Source organism: Eschscholzia californica, unplaced genomic scaffold (genome assembly GCF_041429995.1).
Source record: "Eschscholzia californica isolate CP2 unplaced genomic scaffold, dmEscCali1.0.p SCAF_1, whole genome shotgun sequence".
NCBI lineage: Eukaryota > Viridiplantae > Streptophyta > Magnoliopsida > Ranunculales > Papaveraceae > Eschscholzia > Eschscholzia californica.
Window position 1 is genome coordinate 21,229,354 of NW_028238198.1, and position 11,398 is coordinate 21,240,751.

The window sequence follows — 11,398 nt, forward strand, 5'->3', positions numbered from 1 at the left end:
GATCTGTTCAAGGTTGATCCGATCTTTCCTCTCTCTCTCTCTCTAGATCTAGAGAGAGAGGGGAAAGAAAAAAAAAATTAGAGAGAGAGAGAGGAGAGAGATTTTTTTTTTTTTTATGTTTGAAGGTCGCCGGCCGGAAATTTGGCCGGTCGGCGACCCCTGCCGGAGAAGATGATGATGTGGCATTTTAGGTGACTTGGCAGAGAGAGGAGATGAGGTGGAGGAGTGAGAGTAACGGACAGTTAAAGATAACGGAAAAAGGAAGCCATATGGGTATTTTTGCTAATCTAGGGGGCCAGGCAGGAAGCTGGTCACAAAGTAGGGGGCCATTTGGGAAATAACCCTATTTGAAATAGTTACCAACTCTAATAACAATATCTGTCAGGTCACGGTTAAGGGAGAAAAAAATATATTATTTTCTTTTAAATTACGTCCAGACACATTTACGATCAAAATTTAGTCGAGATGTAATGCCAGAAATAGGAGCATTTTATTTCAGAAAATAACAGTATTACAATTGTCAAGATTTTGAGTGAAATCGAGACAAATTTCAGATCCAACCGTTTGTGTTCGTGGTAATTTTTCTCTCTTTTTTTATGACATTTTTTTCTCTTGTGAATGTTATTCAAACTGTTGGTATTGAATTTTGAACGGATTTCACGAGAAAGGTTGAAACTAACTTCTCCAAATCTTAAAGTCACTCAAAAATTAGCTTCTCGCTTAAATTTCACTATTACACACTTGCGTCTCTCTTTCTTAAGTATGGGGTAGTGGCTATGTTTTGTATCTACATTATAATTAAACAATATATATGTAGTAAAACTTAATTAAACTTTTAAAAGCTTACAAGTTTCCATTGTCATATCTTATTTAAATTGTCAAATCATGTAATATAATCTCTAAAAATAAATTCGAAGTAATGTCTTTAAATTTTAGTATGTCTATTTTATTTAGAAATTCGACATCAGTACAACTCTGAAAATATATTTAAAATAATGTTTCTAAGTTTTAATGTGTCTATTTCATTTAGAAGTTCAACTTCAGTACAACTGCCACAAACAAGTTGTCGAAATACTGTACACTAGAAGCAAGCTTAATTTTCTTATTATTTCTATTTTTTCTCAAATATATGAAAATAAAATTTAAAAAATAAAAATACAAATTAAGAAACAAAAGAAGAAAACACAAGAGGAAAAAAGAGTTTACTCTAATGAACCCATAATTTCTTCCAATTATAGAAAACAACTAAAAACCCAAAATTAGGAAAACAAAAAAGAAATCAAAATTACAAAATATATTTGATTTAGAATCCACATATCAAGGCCACCCATATCAAACCCTTGAATTTCTTCCCAAAGTCATGCTTACAATATAATTGATAATTGCAACCCATAGATAGAGATAGTAGACAGTAGAGAGTAGAGAGAGAGAAGATTGAAAATTCATGAAGTGGGGGTAGAACTTAAAAAGGGATGATGCATTATGAATCCATTAACATTTTTTTTCTTCCCAAATTTTTTTTTTTTTTTGAGATTGATGATACTAAGTAACAACAATGGATTCATCTTTAATTGAATCATCAGATCCAACGGTTGATGTTGAAGGAATATCAATTTTTGATGTAATTAAACACCTTTCTTTCTTTTCATCTTGATTCATTTGTTGTTGTCTACACTCTAGACTACAAAATGCTGCATCTCCCCTGTTCAATAACAAACATAATAAAGAGAGTCTTTAGAGAGAGAAAGTAACAGGTTTTTAAACAAATGACAGGGACTAAGAAAAACTAGACAGATTCTGATTAGAAATCTTTCACAGCTTGTTTGGCTTCCGTTCAGGTAATTCTGATTTACTGAACCAAATCATGATAAGCCACATAAAATTTCTACTCCGATTCTGACTTGTTTTTCTTGTTCTACGACGTGACACCGGAGAGAGAAAGATGGTTTTAGAGAGAGAAAATGTATTGATAGATACCTGTACATGTAGAGATCACGGCCAGGAGCTAAACGGCGATTACAAAGACCACAAACCCTTAAAAAATCATCTCTCTGAGAAAAATCAGCTGAATTTCTTCTTGGATTTCTAGGTGAGATAGTAGATAAAAATCTGGGATCGAATCCATTTGGAAGAATAAGACCAGAATTAGTAGTACTTGGAGGTTTATTATCATGAAGATCTCTGATCATGTTACGAGGATCGAACGGCGATTGAACATCTACGTTAGATAGATCAACGGTGAATTCTGTTATGCTTGTTGTTCTTCTGATCGGATTACGAGTACGCTTTCCTAGCATCATCTTTACAACTCTTACTTTAACTCACTCTATACTCTTTTCTTTCTTAGAGAGAGAGAAAGTAGAGAGAGAGAAAATAGAGGAAGAGAGAGAAGAGAGAAGTAGAGAAGGGAGAAAGGGGGTGAAGAGGGAGATAAAAAGGAAGGACCATAACCTCAACTATAGATCTACACGGTTGATTTTATTCATTTGTTTACAAAATGTCCACGTCAGCCCTTCTAGTTTGTTATAGGAATGGTGATATTCTGCCCTACTTTGTCTCAAAAGAATCCCGACTGGTTTAAGTAGACGAAAAATTTTAAAAAGAAATATTTAACTCACATCTGGTCCTACTAGGGGTGAGACATAGTATATCAATTTGTATTAATTTTGTAATATCTATTTTTCTTTGAATTAATTTTAATTTGGGTTCGAAATTGTGACAAATTGAAAAAATTCAGGCTTCACATTTGTTCAGGTTCCAAATTGGCCCCGAATTTCACATTTTCATCAATCACTTTTTATTCTTACTTTAGAAGTGTTTACATGTGTGCTTTTTATCTCTATAAGTTACTGAAACAGACCTGTCGGCAGATGTCGCCGCCCCACATCTGTTAGAGACCACTATATTTTTTTTAATCTTCTTTTATCATTCTCCTTATCACCATATCGACCATCACTACCACCATAATCCTCTCTTCTCTTCCCCCCCCCCCCCCCCCCCCCAACCCTTTCTCCCTCCTTTATCTTTCTCTCTAGAAACATTAGCTACAGGCGAAAATCAAATAAATGATGAAAATTCTAGGTTTCAGTTGGACTGAAGCCTTAATATGGGGTTTCTAGATACACAGAGAAGATGATGGTGGCGGAGAAAGAGGAGAGAGGATGATGAACAAGAACAAGTTTTGAAAAAGATTAAGTCGGAAGTCACCACAAAATGGTTCCCACCAGCAGCTGACAACCCATTATGACCCAAACTGGCGAGTCACAATGAGTCAGAATACATAGATTGAAATACTTTTGGGACCGGTAAAATATGATTGTGAAGCTGGAGAATAAAAGTATAGTTTTGAAGGCTAAATGGGATGTTCGACAAAAATGGTGTCCAATTTTCGAATTAGTCACAAATTGGGGGACGAAATCAGAATCAACTCTTTTCCTTTCCCATTGTTTAAAAAAAAAAAATCATTTTCTTTTTTTGTGACTATTATTTAGGGTTCGCCCTCGGGAGTACAAAGTAAATCTGTGTGCCCCTTGATCAAAACCGCTCTTACAATCAAAAATTGTACCGTCGAGGAAAATCTGACGGCAGGTACGAGGCTAGAAGACATAATTACATAATTTTCAGGGAGTACTTTTAGTTTTATTTTTCTTTTTGTTCCAGCTCTTTGGGAGCCGTAAGATTACCTTGATGTTAATAGCTTACCGGCTACAGTAAGTCAGACTAGTTCACTTACCGTCAAAGATGGCAAAATGATGAAATCTTCTTTTTTTTTTTTTTTTTTTTTGTTGAACTACAAAATGATGAAATCTTCATTCAATTTAAAATGTACTCTCTAATTCAAAGTTATCTTCTTTTTTCTTTCATGGTTTGTACTTATAATTTAATTACATAAACTTAGCTACAAAGAAATAAATTACATAAATTGAAGAATTAAATAAGTGCAAGTATTATGATTTTAATTAATTATCAAAATTATATAGACTGATATGTAATGTCAAGGAGATAAATTTCAAAATAGAATAAGACAAATTTCAAAATAGACGATTTTAATTAATGGGTGTTATTAAAAATAAAACAGACAAATTTTAAAATAGAATAAGACATGTCTACAAGACAATAATAAATGTGCCTTGCTAGAACAATTGTACAATATTTCAACAAAAAAAAAAGAACAATTGTACAAAAACACACTGAATAAATTGTTACTTGTTGATTAAGTTACGCTTCTTGTTTATTAAACACTTATTTATATTCTTCAACAAAAAAAGAACACTTATTAATACTATATATATACAGAAATATGATGTGACTTTCCATAATTGAAGTTTCAATAAAATTTTGTTCGAGTTCTGGAAATCGAAAGTACTAATTGATGGATTAGGCACTTTGAGCAACAAAGTATTAGTTTTTTTTTTATGAAAACAAAGTATTAGTTAGGGATGTTGGTTATTAGGGTAGTAATTGATATTTTTCAATGACTCAATTTCTACCTTCGCTGACAATCATGAAACACCATATTGAATTTGTAACACGGAGTTCGCGCAAAATATCTGTTCCCCTCCATTTATCAACTTTTACCCCTTAATTTGTCAACCTTAATATCAAACCCCAACTAAATCTTGACATGAAATTAGCTTTTGATGGATTAATTTTGGAGAATCTACCATGGAGGAAATTGAAAATATATTGGAAGGAAAATTGTGAAAAACGGGTTACCCGGTGATCCGGTAACCAGTTTGAAAAAAGAAGCTCACTCTCCAGCATTTGATGAATCACCATTAAGTACTGTCAATTATTGAGACACCCCGGGGCCCAATTGATATTTTCCATATTTTAAAAACAAAATAAATAAAATCAAAGAAATATTATTATTAAAAAATAAAATAGAAAAAGAAAACTACTTTTGATAAATAATTCAGTCCCATGATGGGCCCCACTACTTTCAGAAAAGACGAAAGGATGCAGGAACTCATGGGGTCCTTGTATAAGTTTGTTTCATTTTTGTCGTTTTGCAGCTGACGTGTCACTTATGTTGCCTAATCATTCAAAGTAAACCAAATGACAAAACGACCCACTACCTAGCTGAATCAGATACTAAAATATATGGCCGGTCAAGATAAAAAGAGAAATTCAATAAGAATTTGAGCTTAAGATCTTCAACATAGTATAACTCTTGATTTGAAAAACTCTAGAAGAGAGGCCCATCAATCCAAATAAAAATCTTAAAAGTCCGGGTTTCCTTCAATATAAAATTTTGTGTTGAAAATAAAGATTTTGATTAATCATTATGAATTAAGATGATTATTTTGTTTCGAGTCTTAAAATCAATTTGTTTACTTTTTATCTCATAATTTTCATTTGCACCCTTATATCTCAATACCACCACAACTTTTGACAACTACTCACTGCGGTTGATCCTCTTTCTGCATCTCTCTTGAAAAAAGCTCTATTGATCTAATGACTAATATGCTAAAGTAAATATGAGACTTGATAGGGAGAGAAAGAGAGTTAGTCAGAGGGGGAGGAAGAGACAAAATTGGTGGTAGTGGTCGAAAGTTATAACATGGTCAGAGGTGAGGGAGAAGATGAAGATCATGAAGTAAAAGCAAACAAGTGACCTTTCAACATAAAAAAAAAAAAAAAAACAAACAAGTGAACTTTTTAACTCAAAATAAGTATTCTCCATCAACCAATTCAAATCCGACCGATGTCTCAATATTCAGAAGAGTTTTTAATGCCCAAGCCCATGAGTAAATAGAAATTATATTTATACCCAAAAATAATTATATTCACATAAAGTATAGTTTATTTTTTTTCTAAAATCAGAACTAATCCCTAACTTTTATTGTTTTTTTTTTTGAATCCAAGCGAAACATTTCATTTCATAAGTGATAAAAATCACAATTTACATAGATGATAATTCTTATTTCTCTCCTCTGAAAACTTCATGAGAGTTACATACCTTTAAATGCAAAGTACCTCATGAAGAGAAAGAAATTGGACTAGACACCGACTCGATAAAAAGACCCTAAAGGTCGAGAATGAAAAGACCCTAAAGGTCGTGAATGAAAAGACCCTAAAGGTCGACAAAGTACAGCAATAATAATTGAAAATACAAATTAAGAAAATACTAAATTTCCACCCCATTTGTTTTCGCTGGAAGCCATTGTCGCCGGAAAACCGCCGTCATCACCGGAGAAAATCGCCTTGTTGCCGGATAACCGTCGCCGTTACCGTATAACCGCCGCGTCGCCGGAAAACCGCCGCAGAAGATAAGATCAATCTTCTGGAGAATATGTTCTTATCAGATGCTTCTTATGATGAAGCAGAAAATTCTTCAAAAACAGAAGATAAGATCAATCTTCTGGAGAATATGTTCTTATCAGAACAAAAAAATAATGAAAATCAATTTCAAGTAAATAAGCTTGCATCTTCCTACAAAAAGAGAATGGCTTATAATATTCCTGCAAAGCCCTATTATCATAGGCCTACACCTGTAGATCTTCAATTAGAACAACATGATGAATTCATGACTGTTCAATTTGATGGAAAATCCATTAATGAATGGAATATAGATGGCATGTCAGAATACCAAATACAAACGGTATTGCACTACATGACTATGTATGCAACTGCTTGTAAAACACATGGTAATTCTGATCAAAATATTGCCAAAGCCTTAACTCAAGGATTTACTGGTCAATTGAAAGGATGGTGGGATTTCTACCTTCCTGAAGAAGCCAAAATACATATTTCACAGGCTATTAAAACAGAAGTTAGAGACAATCAGCCTGTACAAGTTACAGATTGTGTCAATACACTTCTGTATACAATAGCAAAACATTTTATTGGCACTACATCATTGCTTATTGATAGATCTCAAGAGCAACTGATGAATTTAAAATGTCAGAACTTATCTCAGTTCAAATGGTATAAAGACGTATTCTTTTCAAAAGTCTTCACCAGACATGATAGTCAAAATGATTTTTGGAAAGAGAAGTTCTTATCAGGACTACCCCATTTCTTTGCGGAAAAAATACGCAATCGTATCAAGCAAAGACACAATGGAATTATTCCTTATTCCGAATACACTTATGGGGATTTATCCTCAGAAGTGGTTGCTGAAGGCATTAATTTATGCAATGAAATAAAATTACATAGACAAATCCAAAAGGAGAAAGTCCTTGGCAAAAGAATTATAGGGGACTTTTGTGAGCAAATTGGCTTACCACCTATTGGAACCTCTATCGAAAATAGAGGGAAAAAGACCAATAAGGTCTATGCCAAGCAGAAGTATTTTCCTCAACAAAAAAGGAAAAAAATTTTTAGAGGAAAGAAAAGGAAGTCTGAACCTGAGAATAATTCTCGGCAAAAGACTATCCCCGTCTGCTGGAAATGCCAGAAACCTGGCCACTACGCTAATAAGTGTAGAATGAAAAAGAAAATCAATAGTCTGAATATTGATGAAGGCCTTAAGAGGTCACTTGAAAAATTACTTCTTAATGAAGAAGGAAAAAATTTTAAAGTAGCTGCTATTGCAGAAGACAATCCTGAGGAAGAATCATCGTCAGAGGGATCTGTTGATCAAACAGAAGAATCTGAGGATGACTCTTGCGAAGGAAATTGTGATTACTACAAAGCCTTATGTCAGGCAAATGGTCTATTTCCTTTAACAAAAGAGGATAATTTCATCCTTGACCTTATTGATCAACTTTCTGATCCCATTGCTAAAAGACAAATGCTTCAAAAATATTTAGAAGATTACAATGGAAAGAAAGGTGACAAAAGGTTAAAATTTGAAGAACCAGAGACTTATAGTCTAAAAGAAATTTTACAAAGAGCTAAGGCTTCAACATCAAAAGAAGAAACTCCTGGAGAATCTTCTCGCATTAATGAATTACTGTATGAAGTCAAAGTTCTCAAAAGAAAAATTAATACTCTTAAATCTAGAGTAACTTCTCTTGAAATTAAAAAGGATAAATCTATTCCTTCTGAGTCTGATTCTGATCATGAGTCAAATGAAGAAGAATGGAATTCCTTAAAGGAAAAATTAAATACTTTAACATCTGTTAAAGATAAATCTGCAAAAGACGAAGGATCTTTGAAGGATGAATCTTTAACATATGTTAATATGTTAGACAGGGTTATTACCCATAAATGGCATATTAAAATTAAAATCATTGTTCATAGAGAATATACTCTCTCTGCAATTGCCATGGTAGACTCTGGAGCGGACTTAAACTGTATCAATGAAGGATTGATACCCTCCAGATATTTTTCAAAAACTACTGAAATTTTAAATGCTGCAGATGGTAGAAAAATGCTTGTAAATTACAAGCTACAAAATACTGCAGTTTGCAATAATGGAATTTGTTTAGAAATGCCATTTATAATGGTAAAGAATCTTTCTCATGATGTTATTTTGGGAAATCCTTTTCTTCACATGTTATATCCCATTAAAAGCATTAATGAGAAGGGTATAACAAGTTCCATTAATTCTCAAGAAATTACATTTAATTTCGTTACTGAACCTCGTTATCACGAGATTGATTTGTTACAAAAGAAAATTCAAAGAAAAGAAAATTTTCTTAACTCCTTATCTCAGGAGATCAGTTACATGAAAATTACTGAAAAAATCAAACATCCTTTAATTCAAAGGAAAATAAATGATCTTCATGATCTTATTGTCAAAACAATATGTTCTGATATTCCCAATGCCTTCTGGGAAAGAAAGAAACATATTGTTAGTCTGCCTTATGAGCCAGACTTCAATGAAAGGCAAATTCCCACTAAGGCTAGACCTATTGCTATGGGACCTCGCCATTTGGAAATTTGCAAAAGAGAGATTGATGAGTTATTACTCAAAGGTTTAATTAGAAAATCATACAGCCCTTGGAGTTGTCCTGCATTTTATGTTGAAAATGCTGCTGAACTTGAAAGAGGTGTTCCTAGGCTTGTAATTAATTACAAACCTTTGAACAAAGCTCTTAGATGGATAAGGTATCCAATCCCTAATAAAAGGGACTTATTAAATCGGCTGTTTTCAGCCAAAGTTATGTCCAAATTTGATATGAAATCTGGGTTTTGGCAAATTCAGATCGATGAAAAGGATAGATACAAAACTGCATTCACAGTTCCATTTGGCCACTATGAGTGGAACGTGATGCCTTTTGGGCTTAAGAATGCCCCCTCAGAATTTCAAAATATAATGAATGACATTTTTAGTCCTTATACGTCATTCTGTATTGTTTATATCGATGATGTTCTAGTGTTTTCTGAAAATATAGATAAACACTTTAAACATCTTCAAGCATTTATTAATGCTGTCAAACATGCTGGTTTAGTTGTGTCAGCAAAAAAGATCAAATTATTTCAAACAGAAATAAGATTTCTTGGCCATACCATCAAAGAAGGGACTATTTTCCCTATTGATAGAGCTATTACTTTTGCGGATAAATTTCCAGATGAAATCAAAGAAAAAACTCAATTGCAAAGGTTTTTAGGAAGTCTTAATTATATTTCTGACTTCTATAAAAAATTAGCAATTGATGCTAAGCCTTTATTTGACAGGCTTAAGAAAAATCCTCCTGATTGGACTAATGTTCATACAGAAGCAGTCCAGAAGATAAAATTAAAGATTAAGGAAATCCCTTGTCTTGCCATTGCTAATCCAGAAGCTTTTAAAATTGTTGAAACTGATGCTTCTGAATTAGGCTATGGTGGAATCCTTAAACAAAGGGTTAATAACAAAGAAACCCTAGTAAGATTTACTTCTGGGATATGGCAAGGGCCAAGGAAAAATTATTCCACAATTAAAAAAGAAATCCTTTCTATAGTTCTGTGTATACAGAAATTCGAAAGTGATTTATTAAACCAAAAATTTTTGGTTAGGGTTGATTGTAAGTCAGCCAAAGATGTTTTAGAAAAACCGCCGTCATCACTGGAGAAAATCGCCTTGTTGCCGGATAACCGTCGCCGTTACCGTATAACCGCCGCGTCGCCGGAAAACCGCCGCAGTCGCCACACCACCACCACCACCACCCCCTTCCTGTTAACACCTAATCATGATCGATTGTTGAAAAGCAAAATCGGTTGTATGAGATGAACCATGATCGATTGTTTGAATAGAAAAATTGGTTGTATGAGATGAACCGTGATCGATTCTTTGAATGGAAAAATCGGTTGTATGAGATAAACCATGATCGATTGTTTGAATAGCAAAATCGGTTGTATGAGATGAACCAAGATCCAAATCTTTGGAGTTCAATCCAGTCTCTCTCTCACTAAATGTTAATTTGCGATAAATGGTTTGGGATTTAGAGATGAAACCGGTGGATTGAGAGAATAAGTCGACCGGATTCAACCCTCGTCTCTCTCTCTAGGGTTTGTTGAAATGGGAGAAATAGAGATAACTGCAACAGACCCTTCTCAGTGGAAGTTGATTTTCTCAAGAAGAGAATAAAACATAGAAGAAAGAGGGAGAGGAGAACCCTCGCCAGAACGGGCGAGGGTTCAATCTCAACGATGACCGAAAAAAAAGTAAATGAGAGGAAGAAAGTTAGAGAGAGAGAGAGAGAGCGGTTTTTTCAAGGAAGCTTTGGTTTTTTTGAAGAAATCTTTTAACATTGAGCAAAGGTTTTGCTCTTTAGAACTTTAAGACCAAAGGTAGGTCATATTGAGTCTTTACCAAGAAAGGGGGCACCTTTAGAAGTTCCTTCAACTCTGAATCCTAATTCATTTAGCTAGCAACTAAACCTAGCTAGTTAGGAAGTCTAACCATAAAGGACTTAAAATACTCAGATCTGAATAGATATTCTCGTTTATATGAAGCACTTTATGTGTTAAGGCACACTCTAAATCCACAAAATTAAGGACATTTATGAAGCCCAATCTTTAGCCTCCTCTAAAAGGAAGACAATCGAAACAAAAGAATTAGACAACAAGTCACCGATATTATGTTATGGGTTAATTCCATTTTGGCCCTCTAAAGATAACCAACTTTCAATTTAGCCCCCTTTTTCATTTTTCCGTCCTTTAGTCCGTTAAACGTCAATGAGCTGGCACTTTTTTGCCCGAATTACCCTTGCCCGTATCTTCATTATTTGCCCAGAAGATTTGTGGTACCTAGAGTCATTAATTATGATTGTCAAATCAATTTACTTTTCAATTTTCAAAATTTAATTTGTCACACAACTCAACTTCATCTTCCTTCCCTTTAACCACTCCTCATAGAAGTCCCAAACTTTCCATTAAAATCACCAGAAGCTTGATCACACCTCCATGACCTGTTTTGCTTAATAGTCCAAGAACTCCAACACTACTCCATGCGCACGATGCCATTGATGGAGGTAGGAAGTAACTTTTAGATATTTGCACCCAGGTAGAGAGAGAAAGGGTA

At 33.9% G+C, this 11,398-nt stretch overlaps 1 protein-coding gene across 1 annotated transcript; it reads right to left on the reverse strand.

The window, feature by feature from the left end:
• Positions 1-1,082: 1,082 nt before the first annotated feature.
• LOC147565080 (FCS-Like Zinc finger 5-like) lies at positions 1,083-2,437 on the reverse strand. Its single transcript, XM_086651545.1, has 2 exons — positions 1,978-2,437; positions 1,083-1,702 (listed from the first exon to the last, which is right to left on the reverse strand). The coding sequence occupies exons 1-2, from the start codon at positions 2,298-2,300 to the stop codon at positions 1,543-1,545; spliced, it is 483 nt and encodes a 160-aa protein (XP_086507671.1). The 5' UTR covers positions 2,301-2,437; the 3' UTR covers positions 1,083-1,542.
• Between the last annotated feature and the right edge of the window lie 8,961 nt (positions 2,438-11,398).

Excerpts from the sequence above, each read along its gene's own strand:
- LOC147565080 (XM_086651545.1), bottom strand. The coding sequence starts at position 2,300 with ATGATGCTAGGAAAGCGTACTCGTAATCCGATCAGAAGAACAACAAGC. Across the intron at positions 1,703-1,977 it reads CGTGATCTCTACATGTACAG|GGGAGATGCAGCATTTTGTA; the intron begins GTATCTATCAAT and ends GTTATTGAACAG.